The sequence below is a fragment of the Zychaea mexicana genome (assembly GCF_025766255.1).
Source record: "Zychaea mexicana strain RSA 1403 chromosome Unknown BDB00scaffold_103, whole genome shotgun sequence".
Classification (NCBI taxonomy): Eukaryota; Fungi; Mucoromycota; class Mucoromycetes; order Mucorales; family Lichtheimiaceae; genus Zychaea; species Zychaea mexicana.
The window spans coordinates 128968-151384 of record NW_026516766.1 but is presented as its reverse complement, the minus strand read 5'-3'; the positions used below and the strand labels follow the sequence as shown (position 1 = coordinate 151384).

Below are 22417 nucleotides of genomic sequence, written 5' to 3'. Positions count from 1 at the left end.
TTAAAACTGTTGTGCTGCTTAATAAGAAGATTGCTGTTATTATTACAAGCTTCCATATCAGCAAATGGCTATTACGTAAACAGAATGAGAATGAAAACAAACAAGTATGCGGATAATATGAGCCTCAGCAACAATTAGAGCACATTAATGGACTTAGTGCATAAAGTGAAATAAACATACACACGTTTTGCACGTACACATTGCAAAGACAAAGATCACTTTGAAGAATTTGAATTCCAGTTCAAACGCATTGAAGGTTGCACAGAATCCAGGTCCCACGAAGGACACATACGCACGCTTGTGCCAATCCTTTCTTCTTTTCTGGTATAAGTACAAGATACCACCCCTCCACTTGTTCTTTGTTCTTCTCGCCATACATAGTATTTCATACCACTTTTTCTAGCAACTCACTTTTGCCTTTTTTCTAAACCCTTCATGTCCAAAGGTTACACTTGGGATCAGATTCGAAGCCAAGTGAGATCTTTCAGGTCACGAACGCAAGCCGCTTTTCCATTCCATGCTCTAACGACAATCAAGGACTTTCACTTTGATGCCACGCTCAACAAGCTCTATTTCTTATCCAACAACCAAAATGCCGACGGTACCATGAGTCGGCATTTGACCTTGTACGAAGTCGAGTATGGTGATGATAATATTGCTACAACCACGCAATCTCAGTTACGTAAGTAGATACGAATACTGCTTTTTTGCGACGACGAACAACAGCAACTAATTGCGCGTTGCCCTTTTTCTTTTCTTTCTAAATTACGGGACATTGTTTGTGTAGCGGCATTGGACGAGCATCCCTACTTGACAAGGTTATTCAAGTTTCCTTTAGCAGAGTGGGCACCTGTATTTACGAAATATACTACAGCATCCGTTTCGACTTTGGATGATGATATCATGTTTTCGTCATCAGATACCGGAGGGGATGATAGCAACTTGCATCCGATCCAGGGGATCGCGCAGTATCAAATGGCAGGAAACAAAGTCCTATTCTCGTTCAATGGTGGTGTCTATCTCGGTGATGTTGGACGCGTAAGTCAAAGAAAGTGATGGTGATGATGAAGGTTTGAATTACAGGAGGTTTCCGATACCGTTGACTTGAATAAAATGATGGAAAACTGACGTTTGCTGGGACAAAAAAAAAGATCTCCTCACTAGTACCATATTATACCGAACAACATGAACAAAGGGGATTGCATGATCCAGCATTATACTTATCACAATCCACGAGTCGATCCGAGTCACCACCATCACCACTTCAAAACGGCATGATGACGATAGATCCTCCTTCTCCTAAACAAGCAACAACAGCAGCTACAGGAGGGCGTCGTGAATCCTTCTCCAAACAGCATCCAATGCGGAACGATCCCAAGCTTGGCAACGATAACCTCATAGCGTTTATCCGTAACCGCGATATTTGGGTTGTGACACCTGATGGCTATGAAGTACAGCTAACTACCTGCTCGCTTCAGACAGAGGATCCTACATTAAGCTGCGGCACGGTCGAATATATCATGCAGGTAAAATATATACATATAATTGACTTGAGTGCTGTGGAAATAACTTTGTATGAGAGCGGATTTTGCTGAAACTGAAATTTGCTGTAGGAAGAATTCCAACGGTATGCGGGTTATTACTGGGGTCCGCCAGATAGGTCGATGAATAGAATTTTATACCTTGAGACATCCGAAGAACAAGTGGAAGTGGTGTTGATTACCAAACCTGCGCCTGGTATACAGTCTTCACCATCATCATCATCATCATCATTCCACACAGATAGCCGCAGTGGGTCACCAGTCAGGTATCCACGTGCTGGACGGTCGAATGCAATAAGCGACATGCAGATGGTCTATTTTGATGCAGTGAAACCAGGTCATCCAACAACAGTGATCCGTAAACGGTTGTGGGGTGGGTCCCTTAATGAGCGCTACCCATGGGCAGAATATATTGTGCGATTTGGCTGGCTTCCGGATGGGCAAAGGTAAAAGAATGGATAGTATTATCTATATTTTGCAGACAAGGAAAAGAAAAAAGCGGGGGATATTATTTTTGACCGCTCTTTTTTCAGTGTTTGGGCACAGATTTTGTCAAGAGACCAGCAACGAACAATTGTACTCTATATTAAATGCGATCAGTTCGTATCTGAAGAGGAATATCGACGCGATCCCAAACCCACACATTTTGAAGTATTATGGGAAGAGTATTCGGATGTTTGGATCAACGTATCAGACGGTTACTATTTTTTACAGCAACCATCCATGGACGACTGTACAGAATTTATATGGAGCTCAGAAATGTCCGGTTTTCGGCACCTTTATTTCGTACGGCGCCGTAAGAACCGATCGCCCAAGAATAACAGCAACTGTAACGGATCTAACCGTTTATTGGAAAAAGAAGAAGAGAAGGAGGAGGAAAACCTAGTACAACAGCTGACATATGGTGATGACTGGGGATTAACCGACCAGTCCATTGATGTTGACGAGCGCAGGAAGCTCGTTTACTTTAAAGCGAAAAAGGACACGCCTCTGGAAACCCACTTTTATGCTGTATCGTATCAGCAACAACAGTCGGCCTACACCAGCAACATTGAATATAGTCCAATTGTACGATTGACGGAGCTGGGCTTTAGTCATAACGTGACGATCGATACAAATGCAGACGCGTTTATTGATTGCTTTTCGAGTTTGCATCATACCCCATGTATCGTAATACGCCGGATAGACTATCATTGTCACAGCAGTGACGATGACAGTGATGACGACTTTATATTACCAGCTGTATCCGAAACACGTGCAACCCTTTTGATTCCATTGGCACGGTGTGGTAATGAGGAAACAGATCCTAGTAATGCTGATGGTAGTACAGCAGCAGCAGCAACAGCAACATCAGGAGGATCGGGAGGAGGAGCAATGGCTGGAAGTTTTGAAGATTCTTCGTCTTTAAAACGATTATCTATAGCACAGCAATCACTCGTTTACGTTTCGCCCACCCTGTTAGAGAGCAGTAATACATCCAGCAACGACAACTTGCAATATTGCAAATCTGACGGAATTGAATATTTGCATGATACAATGAAAAGCAGCACAATTGAGTCGTTTGATGCAGAAACTCAGACTGTGCCTGCTGGTGAAATTTTCAATTTTGTGAACCAAGATGGTAAGGGAAAAAAAGACTAATATACTTTGAGAGATAAGGGTAAATGGGAACATTAATCACTAAAAAATAATAAAAAAAAGGTGTGCGACTCTATGGCTATCTGTACAAACCTCGGCTCTACCAACCGGGTGCAAGTTATCCAACCATTCTCTATATTTACGGTGGACCAAAAACTCAAATGGTGATCAATGATTTCCGGCTACCAAGACTACAACGATACTTGATGTCGGTCTATTTCGGATTCGCTGTGGTAGTGATTGACGGACGAGGATCTAGTGACCGCGGCATTCAATTCGAGGCACATTTGAAGCATCGGCTCGGATCTGTGGAAATGGACGATCAAATTGCCGGACTGCAGCACATATGCGACGCGAAAATCGGGGCAGAAGCAACATCAGATGGGACATTGGTGAGCGTCGTGGATATCAATCGAGTAGCCATCAATGGCTGGTCTTATGGCGGCTACTTGAGTTTGATGGGGTTGGCTCAGAGGCCGGATATCTTCAAGATTGCAATTGCGGGCGCGCCAGTGACTCAGTGGGAATTGTATGATTCGGCTTATACGGAACGATACATGGGCATGCCCATGACAAATCCTGCAGGATATCAGTCGGGCAGTGTAGTGAATAGGGCAAAGCAGTTTCCGGATGGGTAATCTTATGTTCTCGCTTGCCATTATATTATATGTGATTGATTGAAGTGGATCTAATTAAAATGTTATTATAGGGAACATCGCTTATTGATTGCACATGGATTAATTGACGAAAATGTGCATTTTACAAATACAGAAATGCTGGTGTCCAAGCTGGTCAAGCACAACAAACCGCACTATCTCCAGGTGTATCCCACAGAAAGGCATGGTCTTCGTCATGCCAGCGTCAACGAGCATTTTGAAACTTTAATGTTTTTCTGGTTAATCAATTATCTTTAAAAAAAATGTCTACATTATTATACGCAACACACACACACACACATTTGTAAATTATATACCCATCATCCCACTTACACATCGCAGAACGCCCCCCCCCTTCCATAGCTATTTTAAATTATGTATGTATCTTAAAGAAGTATCATCCGAACATACATCATACATGCACTTGCTTTTTTTCTGTACTTGTAACATTCAAGTGCAACACAAAGACGATGTTAGGGTTCATGTTGACCATGTAATAGTGGGTGTCACTGCTATATAAAAACTACTACATGGGTGCTATTTCATACTTTGTTTGCGACGCAACGCTCTCTAAGCAACTTGGATGTGTTCTTGTCATATGCATCCTGGCGACAGCTTGTTATATTATCGCATGCATGTGCCTCTGGCAATCGGTGGCGACCGCAGTATTTGGATTCGCAATATCGGCATTCACCAATAATTTTGACGGCCTTGTCTGTGCAATCTCCATAGGCACATCTAATTGCTTTGCTTGCGCGCCGAGACTGTTGCTGAGAATGAGACAAAGTGGAAGGAAGGCTGTCATCATCTGCTGTTGTTGTGACAGTAGTAGTGGGACATCTGTCACTGTTCGCTGTCGGCATGATAGGAAAGTTATCTAAGAAAAAAAAAAGAACTAAAAAAATACTTGGGATCGTCAACATGCCTCATAGATGATACTATATATATCACCCAGCATTACATGGATCTTACAGGTTTGGAAGTTTCTGCTTCTGTATTTTTGTGTGATACAAAGCAAAGCTAGCAGCATTTAGCAGAATAGATGAGTGGCGATCCACGCTATACACAAATAGTCGGATTTCGATTAGGATGAGCACTGCTGCTATCTAAACATAAACATATACATTGTCTTATCGTAATACGTACATAATACTATGTGAATGCACGCGTGGTATTCCTCTTTCGGCGACTTTAATGAGTTTGTATAGCACAATTCTGTAGTAAATACGACAGTTTGTGGCGGTAAACAGTAAACTAGCAATATAAACAAAGTTTTATTTTTAGGTTGTGATTCTAATTATCGGGCTTAGACCAGAGAGTGTGATTTACGCCATGAAACGCACGGATACTTTATCGTTAGTCTTGGTTGATCACAGCACACATTCTAATGAAGATAGACGGCAGAACACATCCCAAGATAAAGAGAGTCAGAGTAGAAGGGCGCGGCGTTTCTATCAAAGCCTTTCTTTCCCCTTTCCGTAATAATATGTACATATAGTACGCAGCGTCCGCTGCATATTATAAGGAGCCTGGCACTTCTCTCTTCTTCTTTTCTTTTTTGCTCACTCACATACATTCTCTTGTTATTACATCTTTGAGGGGTTATTAAGTGCTTTTGTGCAGCAGCAGCAGCAGCAAGTGGATAGACTTATATATAGCCACTGCAATCGATAAAACAGAATTTTTTCTTTTCTCTTTCTTTATATCATGCCAGGAGAAGCAGGAATCGGTCGTTGGCTTCGCTCCAAGAAACCAAACAGACGTACTCCTAACAGATTGCCACCTGATGCGCTTGCCGAAGGTCAAAGTTATCTTTTGCAAGTCTCTTCGGGTGCTTACATTTCAATTTTTAAAGGTTCGTCGTTGTATTAATAAAAAAAAGCTCAATGCAATACATTTTTTGACTATTTTATCTTTATCGTCTTGCATAGGCGTGGACGAAGATCTTTACGCATTTTCCATCTTACGCAAGTATTTACTTTGATCCTTTATTTCTTCTAGAAGAATCTTCTCAGGTTTACGTAATTACGCGCTCTATATGTGTATTTATCTCTGTATGTGTATGTGAATCTTTAAGCAGGTTACCAAGAGGACGGGTCATTGCGATGGCTCGAGGCTAGGTAATATCCAAAACACTACAATTTGGTAATATAAAGAGTATCAAGAGAAACTCATTGGATTTTGGGTACAGATACCTAGTTGGAGACTTTTATGCTTTCCCAGCATTTGACGAAGCATATAATCCATTGGTCGACTTTTGGTACGCTCTTGGGGCCAGTGTGGGACAGTATTTGCCACAACAATGGTTTAGAATGTTTGAAGAAGCCAGTCGAAAGGAGCGCGAAGATGCTTATGACGATGAAGATAAAAGTCGTCGAGAAGAAGAAGAAGAAGAAGAAGCAGAATGTCGTCAAGACAATCGCGTCGTCGCTCACATCAGCAGCAGCGTCAGCGAAAAGAACCTGAGTACCCGCAGAAAAGAGGTCATGACGACAACAGAAAGAAAACAAATAACAAGATCAGCAACGTCAGCGTCATGCAGGGAGAGACCTGCTGCTGCACAAGTTTTATTTAGTGGCCAGCGAGCTCGACGTGCTAATACCACTACAACTGTTGCTTAAAGAAAGAAGCGACAAGAACAAGTTGACAACCAGAACACACATACACACATAATTTACATGTACCATCTCTTTTTCTTATTTTTCTTCGATTATCTACCTCTCTGTTCTTTTATCTGTCTTCTCTCTCCTTCTTTCCTCATACTTTTCGAATCAATAAAAACCATAAACGGGGCAGTGATGGAATCTCCTCCTCCGAAGAATAAAAAGCGAGGCATCAATGGTGGCCGGTGGTTACGCATCAAAAACTACTACATCAAGAATAAGAAAAGCGGCAGGAGGGCGTCCTCTTCCGCCTTTTCCTCTTCTCCGGATGAAATACCGCCCTATGCACTTGAACCTGGCAGGAGTTACCTCCTCAAAGTATCGTCCGGTGCGCATATTTCCTTATTTCAAGGCAGGTTTTGCTTATGAGCAGCAGTATAAGTGTGGAAAGAGAACCGGCCATGTTGTAAACTTAGAGAAGTCTAAAAGCATAACACGGGCACTCACAACCTATGCACACTGATCTTTTTCTTTTTTTTTTTTGCTCACCACGACGATCAATTACGTATGCGCATGGACCAACAGGCGTGGAAGACGATGGCCTGTTTAAATTTTCTGTTTTACGCAAGTTTTTTGCATGAGAAAATTAAACGTATAAGAAAGCAACACCTTAACCAATCAAGTTACATTTATAGGTCATCATGTGGATGAGATAGTTGTGCCCCGTCGATGGTTGGAAGCACGGTATATACATTTTACATTTATAACCATACAGTCCATGTTATCATTCACTTGATTAAGCTCATATCGTTGTGTTTTCAAGATATCTTGTTGGTGACTTTCATGCATACTGTGCTTTTGACGAGTATTTTAATCCGCGTGTGGACTTTTGGTACGACCTTCTTATCTTGGCAGCAGCTGCTACTGACAGCAGTAATGAACATCAGCAGCAACTGAAGCAGCAAGTTTCTACAACAGCAGCAGCAACAACTACAACGCTACCAATACAATGGTTTCTTATGTTTGAGGAAGCTTATCGGAAAGAACAAGAAGCCACTGTCGTCGCTACTATGCAATCTCCTCCAGTGTCACAGCCAGTAACTCCATCTCCGGAGCAACTATCTCCATCACAGGATACGCCACCCGAGCCTCAACAAGAGCAGCAACATCAACAACAGCCGCAAAGGCGGAATTCACAACAGCAAGAACAATTTATGCAGCTACCCTTCATCCGAGAACAAGAAACAGAAACAATGTCGTTCAAACCCTTCCATCGCGAAGCAGACAGCCCTGCACACTTATACTTGGATCTCTTTGGTCATTCTAATGAGCACCAACAACAGCAACATCCAGGAGGGCCAGTAACAATTGACAACCACAATCAAGACCAGCCTGTTGAGCGTCCAACAAGATCTCGGCGCACATCCATTCGTCAAATAATAATGAAAAAGATAGCACCCATTTATGAATAGAAGAACGATGATCCCACTAGGTTACGATACGTCGATTCGCGTGTCTTTTTAGCATAGTGTTCTTCAATCTTATCCTGCTGCCTCCGTAACTCTTTCAAATGATCTTGTCGTTCCTTTTCCAATTGTTTCAAAAATTCAGCTCGTTCCACTGCAAACGGCGGTGTTTTGGTTTCGTATGCATGCTTCACGTCTTGTAGAACCGTCTCCAACGTATTCATATCCTCTCGTACTTTGTTACCTTTATACACACATTTTGATCCCTTTTGAGTTTTCTTCAAATCTAAAGAGGCAGAGTTTCTGTCTTTTTGCTATAGATTAAAGATATGTACCTTGAGTTATGGCACTCTGTAAATCATCCTCTCGTGTTTTTGCTGTCTGAAGACTTTGGCCGCAGTTGGTGAGTTGGACATAGGCTGCTGCTAGTGTATCTTCTTTGACGTGATCGCTTTCCTATGGTTGTAAAAACGGCGCATGTTTTAGCAAGACAAAGACAAGCAGCTTTTTTCTCTCGAGACCGCCTACAAGAAGAACTTGCCTCGAAGACGTGAACGAATTCAGTCAAGTCGCGTCGCAAATTACGATGCGCTGTCTCAAAGATGGCATGATCCAACTGAGCCAAATCTGTAAACAATGCACAAGAATTAGTTGAGTACATTAAGATCTCTAAACGATCGCGATCGTTGACTAAACAAGTGCTCATACCTTCTTTGATCGGTTGAGCAGTAAAGTGAGCCATAAGTGGGGGTATAATATACGGGTGAAAGGTTTATAAAACTACCGTTTGATCATTGAAATTCAGATAACACAATAATCACAAAATTATGCAGCTTGTTTTTGCTCGAAAAGTACCTGCAAGCGCTCTACTCATACAAAAAAAAACCTGCAAGCGCTCAAAAAGGCATTATGGGTTGCAAGAAAGTTGTTCGTGTCAGTATGATAGATACGATATGAAGTTTCTGGCTATGCATGTAATGAGTTGCAAGTGTCGTGGATGGATATGGACGCACCAATTTAGCGTCATTTCATCTTTTGCGGCTGCTCCTCTCTTACTTTTTCTCGGAGAACTATCAGTTGAGAGTTGTCGTGTATCTTCAAGATTAATGTGCCTCGAGATCCATCTAGTGGCGTTATCGGTTGGAGAAATCTGAGGCTTACTGAAAGAGAAATTCGTGTGAAGAAATAGCTCAGCTAATGATTGTTCTTCCGTGAGGGGTTAGCCATCCATCATCTGTCCTTTTTGCACTAAAGCCACCATCCATAACTGAAGAAATAAAAAGATGCGCAACCAAGTAATATACTTAGTTGTATAATCACAGAGTGTCCCTTCTGGTAACTTGTAGTCTGTATAGTTAACGACAGTCTAATAAGCTAATATGTCAACGATAGTAACACCAGCCCCGCTGGCCAATAGACTCGCGCCGCCACCTTTTTATGGCACAGCTTTTTTTACTGAAAACTTTTTGACACCCACACGCTACCCTAGACACGAAAAATGGAGGAAGAGCGATCGCCCAAGAGACAAAAGTCAGAGGAACCCGTTGAAACCGAAATCGAGTATTCCGTAGAAGAGCTCAAGAAGGGAGCCGACTTTATTGATGCCATTAGTGCTGGTGATCTGGTAAATTGATCGTTTACTTTTGACTTGGTATATCGTTGAGGGGGCGGGCGAAGGAATAAAGGGCGTAAAGTATTCAAGAAAAGCTGGATTGATAGGAAAAAGCCAAAACGCTGGAAAAAGAAGGTGCAGATATCTGCTTTAATGGCAACGAACAAGGCCGAACACCACTTCACTATGCAGCCGAAAAGGGACACAAAGATATCGTTAAATGGCTGCTAAGTGAAAGCCATCCTTACAATTTGCTCGACAAGGATCAGGTCACTGCCGGCGAACTTGCATTAAAAAACAAGCACAATGATATCTACGAGATGCTGGTGGAAGAAGGCACGCGCGCTGAACTCTTGCTACGCGCATTAAAGGCCAGTTTTGCTGCTGAAGATGATGATGACGACGACAAGGTGGAAGAGGGCGAGAAAGAAGAAAAGGACAAGAGAAAGACAAATGTGCCCAACGAAGAGTATTTAAACCAAAAGCTACATTATGACGATAACAAGTTGATGGACGAGAATAACGATGCTGTGATGATGGGTTGGGAAGGTCCGCTGATGGTAGAACACGCCAAGGTCATGTGTCCCCGTGAAGGTTTGGATGTGCTCAACGTTGGCTTTGGTTTGGGCTTGATCGATATGGAATTGCAAAAATACAAGCCTCGCAACCATTTCATCATTGAGGCACACCCGGATGTGTATGCACATATGAAGGAACAAGGATGGGATAAGAAGCCTGGTGTTACTATCCTGTTTGGACGGTGGCAAGACATGGTACCAACTTTGACACAAGCTTTTGATGGTATCTTTTTCGACACGTATGGAGGTAATGACAATTTTCTAGTTCTATTCCCGAGAGAGAAATAGAAAGATGGCCACAGGAAAGCACTTTACATGCAGTTATTAAACGCAGGCACCGTTTTCATACATTTAGAGTTCTACGATGACCTGCGCGCATTCCATGATGCCGTGCCCAATATCTTGAACGAAGGCGGTATCTACACATGGTTCAATGGTCTTGGTGCCACCAACCAATTCTTCCATGATATCTATTGTCGTGTGAGCGAAGTTGACCTGCACGACTTTGGATTAAGTACCGAGTATGTCGATATACCAATTGCAACGGCCGACGAAAAGGGTGTATGGGATGGTGTTCGTCAACGGTACGTTGTCTTCTTTCTATCTAACAACACTGGTATATCGTGATCTCAAAAATGAACTAACTCTTTTTTCACATCCTCATTTTAGCTATTGGGTCCTAGATACATATAAACTTCCCATCTGCAAATTCCTGGATTAATTCCGTAGTAATAAAAAGAAACTCGCCATCCCAACCTCTTCCTTTTCTTTTTGCTGTACATAATAAATTACCCAAACATATATGGAAACTTTTTGAGTATTGGAGGGATGAGTAATGACCTTTTATTGTTTTTTGAGAGAACAAGGTAATTTAAGCAATGAGCTCGACGGCTACAATAGAGTGGAATGATAAAAATGATCATTAGCACCAAACACTTTTTTTCAATACTAAGTTGACCTCCACTAGCACTCAAAAAAAGTTGAACTTACCACCACCAGCAGCCTTGATCTTCTCCTCAGCACGACGAGAGACGAAGCGAGTGCGGACAATAACGGGCTGGGCAACGCTACCCTTGGCCAAAACCTTGGCGAAGCCATTCTCCAAAGCGTCAACGACGGGAACCTTTTCGGTGTTCTTGTACTTTTCACGGACACCCTCACCGGCCAAAGACCAGATCTTGTCGAGGTTGACAATAGGCTTCCAGTACGCGTTGGGCTTCAAGTGGAAGTGGCGCATACCGACCTTACCAAAGTAACCAGGATGGTACTTGTCCATGTTGATACGGTGATGGTGCTGACCACCAGCAAGACCACGACCACCGGGATGCTTACGGTGCTTGCCTATATAATTCATACACATTGTTATTATATAATGTTTGGAAGATTTAATTATCGTTTGACCAAGACGGTATGAAATATTTACCAACACGACCGTGACCGGCAGAGACGTGTCCACGCTTCTTTCTGTTGTGGTGGAGTCTGGTAGGCTATATTACAAATGAAAGAGAATTAAAAAAATGTCAATTCAACATTATAGATCTCATACACATATGGAGGATATGATAATGCTTCCCCCCCTTTTTCATCCTCCATCAAATCCATCCAGATAGACTAGTCATCCATCCATTCGAATACACCCCTCATAATGACTTGTAGCATCCTCTCACTTGTGTCCTGGTCCATCATCGGCCCTTATACATACCATTTCGGTTGAAAGAAAGAGGAGGTGTAAGCTTTGCTTCCGCCGGTGTAATTGAACTGCAGTCGGAATTATTATCAACCGGAGGTACTTTTGCTAACAATGCTGGCGGAGGCTGCTTTTTCCTTTATGCTACCCAAATATCTGCTAAACTGTCTTTTCTTTTGTTCCGGTTATATATATATATTCATCGATAGCAAAATTCTAATAGACATAGTTGACGTTCTTTAAAATACTATTACTTTTTTATGTATGAGAAAAACAATATCAATGATAGAAGAACTTGTTGGTTTCAAGTATTACATCTGCCTTCAGTAAAGAATCTATGTGGTTTCATTAGTAGATAAAATAAAGCTTTTTATTAAAGTAGTAATTAAAAAGAAAATGCATTATGAGTTGTTGGTACTAGTTGTGTTTTCATGCTGTTGTTGTTCGTCTTGATGTTTTTGCTTTCCTTGCTCTGAGCCTTCAAATTTTTCCTCATCCGCATCCTCCTCTTCATTCTCGCCAACAGTTTTATCGTGATCACCATTATCAATACGAGCGTTGTTACTATCGCTGTCGTCGTCATTGACGCTTTCACTGCCATCACTGCTGCTGCTGCTGCTGAAGCTTCCGTGTCTATCACTCAACCTACATGTGTACATGTCAATGTTTAGTTCAATCCATTACCTTTTCTACAAAGTACGAGTCAACCAAAAATATCATATCTACTGACCTCTTATCTCCTCCTTCCAAGTAGCGCTCGCTCACCACAGCACCAGGGAATGTATATAAACCATCCCGATGGTACTTCCATATCTTGGGAGCATCCGAGTCTCCTCGACTTTCCTCACTTAGCGCACTACCACCAGGTAATTTAATATGTCGCAAGTCCCAGTTCAGCATTCGACACAATTCAGGGACAATCACATCACAATCCCCCAATAACTGCACGTCAAAGGTCATGTGTGTAATAGGCGTTCGGTTTATCACAATCTGCGGAACGCTGTGTGGTATTTGCGTCATGATTTCTGATACCGGAGACACCTTGAGCGACGAGCCCATGGCAATTAGTAGATCAACGTTTTCCGTATCCAGCGCAAGCAGTCGATCGAATTCAGCTGGCAAGCTTTCACCAAAAAACGTGATATCCTACATTGAAATAGATACCATGGCTTTAGTTTTGAGCCTTAAAAACGCCAATTAGGTACATAGAGCAGAACTTACAGGTTTCATGACAGATACTCCCCGTTGAGCATCGTCATCGTCATCGTCACTATCGTCCTTTGGTGTTACTCGATTAAAAGCGCATTTAGGACAAGGAGGGACTTTCTATTTATAGAATGGTTGTAGTTGAGGCACATCTACTCATTTCAAGCTTAGCTCGTAAACAGTACACAAGAAAAAAAATGTTTCTTTTACCTGTTCAAAGATATATTTCTCGATTTCTTTTCCTTCACATTGGTAGCCACAAGTAACACAGCTAGCAGTAGCAAAGCTGCCATGACAATTAACAATCCTTTTAATCTGTGCCTTGTGTTCCAACGTGTCGATGTTTTGTGTGTAGTTTCTCAATAATTTCCCTTTTTCCTCCATCAGCTTGACAAATATATGGCTTGGGCTCGGCTCATAGTTGCTTGGGTAAAGCTCTTTTGCAAACGAGTAGAAAATGTCAGGCGAGTCTCGAAAGTATTTGATATCAAACATCTGCTGTGGATCGTCCAATTCATATTCTTGTAGTCGTGAATAGATGCCAGTCTCAGAACGAAAGTCAGGAATGCCACACGACACGGATACGCCAGCGCCCGTGACAATCATGACATTGTTGGCCTTGGCCAGTAAGTCAACCACATCGTCAAGTGTATTGACGTGTTCCAACCGTCGCCGTTTTCGCAAATGTCGATTAATCACGTTACGCAATAAGGCGAATTGGTGTACTTCAGGTGCTAATAATGCTGCTTGAGGATGCTGTTTATGATAGAATTAGTATACTCGTAATATACATTTCTATAATTCAAAACCAAACCAATGGTCAGAACTTACCAGAACAACGTTAAATGCCTCCATCAGTTTCAAGGGAGGTACTTGTTGATCTCGAACGTACTTTTCTAAAAACTTCATCAAGCCTGTGCGTATCATGTTAGTCTTAAATCATTGATCCAATATTCGACCTTTACATATTCAACGGTTTCTCTCCAATTTTCCACAATCTCAACGTACCCATTTGTCTAGCTTCTTCTTGTAAAGCTTCACTCTCTTCTTCAGTATAGCTTGTCCATACTAGTAAATCAAAAGTGTCAGCAAGAGTTCGCGGACCTAATCCTTCCTTTTAAAGACTTACAAGGCTCAATATCTGCTCCTTCCGCATAATCCTCATTATTATCCACTGAAGATGCCATAAACTCAAATGTATCACTTTTTGCATCGCTACTCTCGCTATTCTCGCTGCCGCCAGCCCAGTCTTCATCCGACTCCTCGTTATATCCTTCGTTGAAATCTTGATCGTGGATCGTGTTTGTACGAGGTACAGGTTCATTATCCCCCACATCGACTTGAGAACTATCGGATTCAGAATTACGGATGGCCGACGACGTTGCCGATGAATCGACTTTTTTTTTTCCAGAATCGTTATCACAAACGAGAGTTAGAAAAGTCGTGTTTGTATAGTATGGTTTACTACCCTGAGGTGGATTTGTACCATATGTGTATAAGATAAAATAAACTAACCATGACCATCACTGAGTTTTATGCGTTTGTGAGATCGATCGTCAACAACGTCATCTGAACGGCCAGCTTCAGAAATTACAGAGTCGTCTTGTGTTGAGCGTTTGATGGTTTCTGGTGGATCGTTCAGATCTATGTTCATTTGTATGTATGTCTGTGTGAGGCGGGGGGTAAGGTGAAGTTTGATATAATGGGTTTAGAGCACGTTTGAAAGGAGTAAGTACTACTATTTTTTTCTTTCCTTTTCAGAAAATGTCACCTGGACTCCGAAGAAGACAATTTGGTTTCTACAGGTACCAAGCATAAGATAATGCGCATGTTTCAGTTTGTAAAAAAGAATTATCGATATTTCTACATGTTCCCAAAGAGTGTGATATCAGCTGTTTTCATTTAAAAGCGGTCATCCACTCACTAAATCTTTTCATCATAAAGACTAAAGGGAAAACCAGGAACCCCTACTTCATGATAGTCTTTCTTTAGTAAACGCCACAAAGGCACAAAGGGGCATGTTACTGTAAGTATTTCCATCATCAACATTATACTCCTTGAGTATAACATAAACTTAGGAAAATCCCAACCTTTATTCCAAACTGAATGATACTACTATGCTGTTGTGTTATGGGAAACAACATCATTTACACAAAGCATAAATTAGGAATTATGGCAGACCACTGAAAACGCCACAGCTGCTCTGTCAATGCAAATTCCATTTTAGCTGCAATTTTACATTGTAAATTATGTCTTTCCCATCCATATGAAAAGTAATAGTCAGATTTAAATAAAGAATTGATTTGTTAAACACTAAAGCAGTGATACATCCAGCAATGAACAATTTCCTTCTTCTGACGACGATGATTTGCCTACATGAGTATAAAATACCAACGATTCCCATAATACTATATTATTCATGACCGAATTACTGATCTTGAGTATTTACGTCAAGAACTTCCTTATTTCCGGACATAGATCAGGATGGAAGACGAGAAGTTACCCCTGATAATCATGCCAACAGCTTTGCTAGAAAGTGCAATACAGTTGACGACGGTAAGACGCTATGCAAACGTGTTTTGTAAGTTACAAAGCAAAAGGCTTTCTGATAGCTTTCAAATCATCATATCGTATGATACTGTCCCCAGATATTCATAACTTTTGGTGGTCCAACTGGTCACAGCCACCACGTTTTATGTCATACGTGGGCAACAAGTGAACGGTATGTCACGACGGTTACAAAGTGCCTCCACCTGAAAACATATATGGCGCTCCAAAGGCAGCTCTTTCTCAAACGATCGCCTAAATTAATGGACGCATCGACGTGAATTTAGCATTTGATGGAAACCCGCTGAAAGGAATTTAATACGATTCTACTAATGACTATATGTATTATAATATTCGGTATTATAGGCAACTAGATCTGGCCTGTAGAGTGCATGTCGTGCAGATTCTATGAGAAACGACAGTTTAAGCACACAAAGCTCGATCAACCTTTTCCAAGTCCAAAAGAGTTCCTGCTGTTGCAAGAAACTTTCTGATGTGCCCAGTACTGATATTGCCACGCAACGGGTTTCACAACAATTGGACATTGTATTACATGGTCAGTGCATTATGCTTGTGTCAAACGGTTGCCTAGATATTATGTTTAGAATCGATCGAGTCATTGCAAAGTAAAAGTAATTACGAATCTAATGTGAGCCATTTGACATTGTCAGCATTGTATAAGAACAAGGACACAGCACGCCAAAACATGAGTTCTTTCCTAACTGTCAAATGAAGCGGCGAAGACGATTGAACACAGTCAGAAAGAAAATGGATATTGCAAGGTGAAGCGACACGCAAATATCTTCACAAGGAAAGAAATTGTAAATGAGTTTGAGCAGGACATAAAGTAAAAGAGCAGGTTTTTATTCATTGTAATGATAGAGTAAAGAAACATTTTATAAAAGACAAAAGTTATCGTTATGAATATCAATAGTCGAAGAGTACAAATTTTATTAAAAGAACACAATCAGTGGACAATAAAGACAAATAATAAGAACGCGATTTTACAAAGTGACCTCAACAAGCAGTCCGCACAACCCGTAGGCTATACAAAAAGCATGAAGAAAGCAAGAAGAAACAGAAGAAGTATGTAAAAGGGGGAGGAAAAGAAAGCCACCAATGCCTCGGCCTGGGAGTCCCAGTCTCCCAATCATTTGGCTGGGTCAATCAACCACAAACCCAGCCATCATGGTACAAACGAGTGGGAACCATGACGTACGCTACGTTTCGAGAGTCAAGTGCAAGCAATCGGTTGTGGATTGCCTGTGAGTGGGGAAGGGGGAAGGGAAGGACGGAAGGAAGATGGAAGGGTAGACGGAAGGGAAGGAAGGGAGGGAAGGACGGAAGGAAGATGGAAGGGTAGACGGAAGGGAAGAGGAAAGGGAAGAGGAAAGGGAAGGGGTGGGGGTAGGGGAAAGAATTGACTCTCGAAACACCCAAAAAAGAAAAAGAAAAAAAATTGCTGCTGTTGTCGAATGCTGGAGGAGCTGCTTACTGGATACTCGGATGCTGGGAGCCGAACACTGAAGCTGGGAGCTGATTGCCGAGTGTCGATTGCCGAGAGTCGAATGCCGAGAGTCGAATGCCAGAGAGTCGAATGCCGAGAGTCGAATGCCGAGAGTCGAATGCCGAGAGTCGAACGCGATTTACGGTGGCACCTGGCTCCTCATGCGAGCCCCACCATGGCAGACCAGACCAGACCAGCAGACAAGGCATCCAACCGAAAGGACACTACCATATTTCTATGGTGAGAAACCGAAAAGGATTTCTCCGTCCTCTGATCTCGCCTGAAGATCGGTTGTGGCCAACACCGTTGAACGCCAGACTGGACAGCCCAAAGCAGGGACCGGTTGTAGGCAGCCAGAGTCCACGGGAAAAAGGCTGAGACCAGGACCGACAGAGGCAAGACCAGGACCAAGGGAAGAGCCAGAGCCAGGGGAAGACCAGAACCAAGGGAAGAACCAGAGCCAGGGGAAGACCAGAACCAAGGGAAGAACCAGAGCCAAGGGAAGAGCCAAGAGAAGACCAGGAGGAGCCATGGGAGTGAAGGAAAAAGAAAAATGAAGGAAAGAAAGAGTGAAGAGAAAAAACGAAATGGCCTGAAAAATGTGGGCGTATTTATGCTTTTTGGATTGACCCCGCCGCTTAGAAAAAACACGTCACGTGACTTGTGATTCGTCATTCAAAAACACGTCACGTGACTTGTAATTCGTCATTCAATCAGCAGGTGGGAAAGTAAAATGGCAGGGAAGATACCATGTGAAGTAGAAGTGTTGAAGAGACACGGTCAAGCGGTCAAGAAGAAGGCGTATGTGGTCTGCGTGTTTTGATAGTCCTACGAAATATGTTTCACCGGTATCATGCAGGGCGTGCCCCGACGGTGTCGCCGCCTGTTTTTGAATAGGAAGATACGTGCACCCGTCGGGCCACAAGGCGCACAGACACGGTTTACAGTGTTTCAGCAACAAGATCCCAGAGAAAAAGTACATGGCAGGTGCCGGGAATGGTTGACATTGTAGAAAAAATAAAAATTACTGATATTGTAACAAGAAGCTCACATAAATAGAAGCCATATACACAAAGAAATAATGGCGCAGAAGTTGACGACCGTGCAGTACACGTGCTCCAAAGCAAAGTGTATACCAAGGACAAGTGGTGAAGCTCGGTAACGGTAGAATGAGGATGACGTCGAGTGTCTTTGAAGCCCTTCTCTTTGCTAACAGCCTTTAACAAATAAACCTGGGTGAGTGCTGGCTGCCTCCCATAGAGCGTTCGCCATCTCTCCCATAGAGCGTTTGCCATCTCTCCCAGAGAGTCTTTGCCATCTCTCCCAGAGAGTCTTTGCCATCTCTCCCAGAGAGTCTTTGCCATCGCTCCCATAGAGTGTTTGCTATCTCTGGCCATAGAGCTTTTGCCATCTCTCCATAGAGCGTTTGCCATCTCTCCATTGAGCGTTTGCCATTGCTCGCATAGAGCGTTCGCCATCTCTCCCAGAGAGTCTTTGCCATCGCTCCCATAGAGTGTTTGCCATCTCTCCCATAGAGTGTTTGCCATCTCTGGACATAGAGCGTTTACCATCTCTCCCATAGAGTGTTTGGCATCGCTCCCATAGAGCTTTTGCCATCTCTGGCCAAAGAGCGTTCCACAGGTCCAGGCTAAAAATGCGGGGAATAATGACAGATCTTCCGTATCGTAGCCGACAGTAACACAATCACAACGCGCTTTATCACACTTTGGTACGCGTTTTTCATCTTTTTTTCTTTTTTTTTACCTTCTGTGTTCGCGTAGTTTAGTTAGCGAAAATAATCGAAAGGAAAAAATTTGTTGGGAGGGAATGCACACCAGCAACAACGGCGCTTAAGGCAAGCTATTCTAAGTTGCGAGAACCGGTTTAATGGTATGTTTCGCTTGCCACGCCCCTTTCAACCCGTTGATTAACCGAAAACATCGTTGGCACAACTTTCACTGAATAATAAAAACCCACATAGAAACATGAGAGAAAAGAACGACTCCACGTAAGACGAACTCATGTGCTCAGAAGCAAGGCTAAGATTATGCATGCTTGACTCTCGCACGAGCCGACCATTCTGCTTTTTTTTTGTATTTTGTTTTCTCCCACATATATCATACATCAACCACGGCATACGCCGATTAAGTCACACCACGTCTGATTGACTTTGTATCGCTACTGCTGAGGGAGGTGGTTAATAGAATGAGCAAACCAAACAACAGTATCAACCTGAAGAAGCCTGTATGTATAATAGTAGCTGTAGGATGACGGGCATACTATGCTGAAAACAGCCATGCTGCTCTATAATCTGCTCTTGACAATTTATTTTAAGCTGCCCACGTCCATCATTGCGGGCTTGGGGAGATCGGCTAACGCTGGATGCCGTGGGTATATATATATATATATATATACTTGTATAAAAGAGCGCCACCACAGTTGATACAATGTCTCACTGGATCCCATGAAGACGCTGGCTACGGCGTTCAGCACTTATTTACTCCAACCCAATGCAATACACGCTCAGTCATCCTGGTGATAAGATATAAAACAACTTGCATAACACTAGCCGCTATTATACCCTAATGATTCAATCCCCTCCTTTCCAGATACTTTTGTTTTTTTTTTTTGGACTCGACTTTGCCAATATAACTTGTGTGACAAAACATCCATCCCGAGTGCATCATTAGCCGCCACATTTCAAGTAAATTATTGCACAAGAGATTTAAGAGATCACAAATGACATCATGTCGCGTCAGTCCATATCGGGTTATAGCCTTACATAAGCTGGATCATCCGAGTATAATGTTTACGTGCTTTACACAATTCGGTTAAATTGTCTCTATGCTACAGTGCTTAGCTGGTTGCCGTGGTAATTGCTGTGTATGCTTTTGTTTGATATATAGGCGAAAGTCTTATGCTGATGATGTTTCAGGCAGTGTAAAAATGTGTTTTTTACCACAGTATATTTATATATGTGTTTGCGCTCTGTGTTCTCTTTTATAATATAGAAAACCAGCAGCCAAGGTATGATATTCTACCGAGATGCATGCACACCATATCCAGTGCTTATTTAGTATGTAGTTAATAGGTCTTAACGGAATACGTATGCATGATCCGTTAATTTTCACACCTCTTCAATTTCGCACCAAAATCGGTGATCTTATCTTTGAAATTAACAGGTGCCCACTGTACACAACTACGATTGCCTTCGGATGGTAGTTCAGCTGGTGTCCGAATACAGTGCCGCTGGGGGGTGGGGGTTGCTCAACTCTGTTGATAATCTCTCCATTACAACAAATAGCGCAGTACTCTTACTTTGACCATTGAAAAAGACAGTTTATTGTTTTAGACACCATTCAAAAATTAAAAAATGACGAACCGCCAAAAATGTCTGTTATCCAGGCACCCACATCAAAAGGCGCGGGACTATGTTATGTGAGCTCTACTACCCTGTGATATGCGGGTGTTGTTGTTGCTCTTGCTGCTGCTCGCTCTTCTTGAACATGTTCTTGGTCACCAGCGTTGCTGCTACCGTTGTTGTTGTTGTTGACATGGCTGCTTTCATGACTACTGTTGTTGTGATGGTGATGACGGTGGCGTCTATAGTTTTTGAGTGTCGTGGACACTTTTGTCACACGATTGAGCGACTGGTTGTCGCCTTAGTGGTGACAGAGTCAGTGAGAATCTCCAATTATCAATCAGCTTCCAGAGAGAGCCATCGTTAACGATACTCAAAGACAGCAGTCGCACCATGTTGACAGAGTCCAAGGATAGAGACACTCGATCGCTTACTGCGGCCATCCGGTGAAACCTGACTTCTTCTTTTAACGACTTGAGATCCGATATAACAGTTGCCAAAGCTTTATCAGGCACGTCGATACACTAATATATTTCCAACGTTCTGAGTCCGTTGAAGCACCGCACAGCGCTGATAACACCATTCTCTAAGTACTGGTACTATAAAACCGCATGGAAGAGAATCGCGAATCAGCCCAGAGAAAAAAGGTGCTTGTCAAACAGATGTTGAAGCTCGTTTTTCATAGCACAGTGTATGTATGCTGCTATTTGCCTATTACCAAGGTCCTGGCCATGAACTCGTCATTTTTAAGGAACTACCAAACTACTAATATAAGCTTTGTTCAACTAGTTTGTTTCTTTCTTGTATCAGATATGCTTAAATGTCGTGGACGTTCTAAAAATTTGTTTTACCAATTCCATGGTACATTGAGAGCTGTTATATAGTGTACCTTTGGCACTAGATACATATGACGCTCAAAGAAAGAAAAGGTTTTCTTTTATGTGAAAAGCACATTCTCTTTGATGAACAGATCTAGCTACTGTAGCACACGGCACCATATAGCAGCTGCTGTAAGTTGCCTATCATTTGATATCTTTAACAGTTAATAGTACTCAAGTAGCGCATGAAATGTGTCGAGTTAGTGTCATATTATTGTAATCAGTGCTTCAAGTTGAATAGACACTACTCGGTGGATATGTATGCCTAGTATGGCTCACATATTGCCATAAACTCTAATAACCATATTAGTATGAAGCAAATGGGCTCATCAACTGAATGGTGATTGGGTTCGTTGTTTGCATACTAAATACCTTTGCTGTTACTAATATGATACTAGCTTCATCTTGTGATTATAGCCGCGCAGGGTGCGCTGCATATTATTTGTTACCGTTGCTATATTTAAAAAAAATATACTTCAATCTTAATACGAAAGACTAGTTGCCTGCGCCATAGGCATGCTGGTCGCTTCCTTTCGGTATCAATTATTAAGGGTATAAAACGGTGGATATGATGCCATCACTGAGAAAGCCGCCAGTAGAGAAAAAGTGTGATCAGAGAAGAGAAGGCATTGTGTATGTGACAAATAAAAGGTGGGTAAAGAGAGCAAGTAGAAAGATATGATTCACAGTTGCTATAGTCAAGCCTTGGTAGATATATGTGTATCATATTGTGCTGTTTATTGCAAGGAAATTATGAAAAGTATTTTGTGTTGATACGTATACATTGTTCAAGGAAACATATGAAAAAGAATTCTTAATACAGCTGCAAACAAGCAGTAATACTAGTCATCTCTTTACACTCCTAGAAAAAAACACGAACTGGGGAATACTACGTATAAGTTTCTCAAAAGGTTCCACACATTAAAGAAAACTATAAGATAGAACCACATATTTAAACTTGCTATATACTCCTCTACATATTATCTGAAACAAAAGTTAAAATACTACATGTCGTGGACGACATGTATTTAAAATTGGTTGAAGGTGCAATGGCTGTTGTCATTGTGCTGTGGACGTACATCCCAGCAGCAGTATTAGTATTAGCAGGAGGATAAGCAAACGCACTGCTGTTTTTGA

The 22417-nt window shown here is 42.1% G+C and overlaps 10 protein-coding genes across 10 annotated transcripts; 6 read left to right on the top strand and 4 right to left on the bottom strand.

Annotated features, from left to right (window-relative positions):
* Positions 1–301: 301 nt before the first annotated feature.
* Positions 302–1165, top strand: BDB00DRAFT_32393 (uncharacterized protein). The gene is made up of 2 exons (XM_053116941.1): positions 302–682; positions 788–1165. Exons 1-2 carry the CDS (start codon positions 436–438, stop codon positions 1054–1056), a joined length of 516 nt encoding a protein of 171 aa, XP_052974990.1. The 5' UTR covers positions 302–435; the 3' UTR covers positions 1057–1165.
* Positions 1166–4325, top strand: BDB00DRAFT_32394 (Alpha/Beta hydrolase protein). Its single transcript, XM_053116942.1, has 5 exons — positions 1166–1526; positions 1614–1987; positions 2075–3162; positions 3243–3813; positions 3889–4325. The coding sequence occupies exons 1-5, from the start codon at positions 1275–1277 to the stop codon at positions 4091–4093; spliced, it is 2490 nt and encodes an 829-aa protein (XP_052974989.1). The 5' UTR covers positions 1166–1274; the 3' UTR covers positions 4094–4325.
* Positions 4326–4337: 12 nt separating this feature from the next.
* On the bottom strand, positions 4338–4698 carry BDB00DRAFT_963364 (uncharacterized protein; the record flags this gene model as incomplete). The annotated part of the gene is made up of 1 exon (XM_053129752.1): positions 4338–4698. One exon carries the CDS (start codon positions 4696–4698, stop codon positions 4378–4380), a length of 321 nt encoding a protein of 106 aa, XP_052974988.1. The 3' UTR covers positions 4338–4377.
* A 592-nt stretch (positions 4699–5290) lies between these two features.
* On the top strand, positions 5291–6682 carry BDB00DRAFT_847105 (uncharacterized protein). Its single transcript, XM_053125205.1, has 4 exons — positions 5291–5690; positions 5767–5802; positions 5916–5955; positions 6027–6682. Exons 1-4 carry the CDS (start codon positions 5543–5545, stop codon positions 6454–6456), a joined length of 654 nt encoding a protein of 217 aa, XP_052974987.1. The 5' UTR covers positions 5291–5542; the 3' UTR covers positions 6457–6682.
* On the top strand, positions 6235–8159 carry BDB00DRAFT_32380 (uncharacterized protein). The gene is made up of 4 exons (XM_053116940.1): positions 6235–6850; positions 7024–7062; positions 7134–7182; positions 7262–8159. Exons 1-4 carry the CDS (start codon positions 6514–6516, stop codon positions 7908–7910), a joined length of 1074 nt encoding a protein of 357 aa, XP_052974986.1. The 5' UTR covers positions 6235–6513; the 3' UTR covers positions 7911–8159.
* Positions 7648–8724, bottom strand: BDB00DRAFT_32338 (uncharacterized protein). The gene is made up of 4 exons (XM_053116938.1): positions 8613–8724; positions 8446–8531; positions 8240–8360; positions 7648–8148 (listed from the first exon to the last, which is right to left on the bottom strand). Exons 1-4 carry the CDS (start codon positions 8644–8646, stop codon positions 7901–7903), a joined length of 489 nt encoding a protein of 162 aa, XP_052974985.1. The 5' UTR covers positions 8647–8724; the 3' UTR covers positions 7648–7900.
* Positions 8725–9343: 619 nt separating this feature from the next.
* Positions 9344–10990, top strand: BDB00DRAFT_32325 (S-adenosyl-L-methionine-dependent methyltransferase). Its single transcript, XM_053116937.1, has 4 exons — positions 9344–9528; positions 9624–10341; positions 10450–10678; positions 10764–10990. The coding sequence occupies exons 1-4, from the start codon at positions 9403–9405 to the stop codon at positions 10813–10815; spliced, it is 1125 nt and encodes a 374-aa protein (XP_052974984.1). The 5' UTR covers positions 9344–9402; the 3' UTR covers positions 10816–10990.
* Positions 10940–12114, bottom strand: BDB00DRAFT_32246 (ribosomal protein L18e/L15P). Its single transcript, XM_053116933.1, has 3 exons — positions 11797–12114; positions 11518–11581; positions 10940–11435 (listed from the first exon to the last, which is right to left on the bottom strand). Exons 1-3 carry the CDS (start codon positions 11797–11799, stop codon positions 11065–11067), a joined length of 438 nt encoding a protein of 145 aa, XP_052974983.1. The 5' UTR covers positions 11800–12114; the 3' UTR covers positions 10940–11064.
* A 17-nt stretch (positions 12115–12131) lies between these two features.
* Positions 12132–14771, bottom strand: BDB00DRAFT_847097 (DHS-like NAD/FAD-binding domain-containing protein). The gene is made up of 8 exons (XM_053125204.1): positions 14503–14771; positions 14117–14383; positions 13996–14055; positions 13819–13901; positions 13198–13743; positions 13003–13107; positions 12512–12927; positions 12132–12426 (listed from the first exon to the last, which is right to left on the bottom strand). The coding sequence occupies exons 1-8, from the start codon at positions 14639–14641 to the stop codon at positions 12183–12185; spliced, it is 1860 nt and encodes a 619-aa protein (XP_052974982.1). The 5' UTR covers positions 14642–14771; the 3' UTR covers positions 12132–12182.
* Positions 14772–16444: 1673 nt separating this feature from the next.
* BDB00DRAFT_847096 (uncharacterized protein) lies at positions 16445–16936 on the top strand. The gene is given in 3 exon segments (XM_053125203.1): positions 16445–16865; positions 16887–16889; positions 16904–16936. The coding sequence occupies 1 exon segment, from the start codon at positions 16455–16457 to the stop codon at positions 16626–16628; it is 174 nt and encodes a 57-aa protein (XP_052974981.1). The 5' UTR covers positions 16445–16454; the 3' UTR covers positions 16629–16865; positions 16887–16889; positions 16904–16936.
* The last annotated feature ends 5481 nt before the right edge of the window (positions 16937–22417 follow it).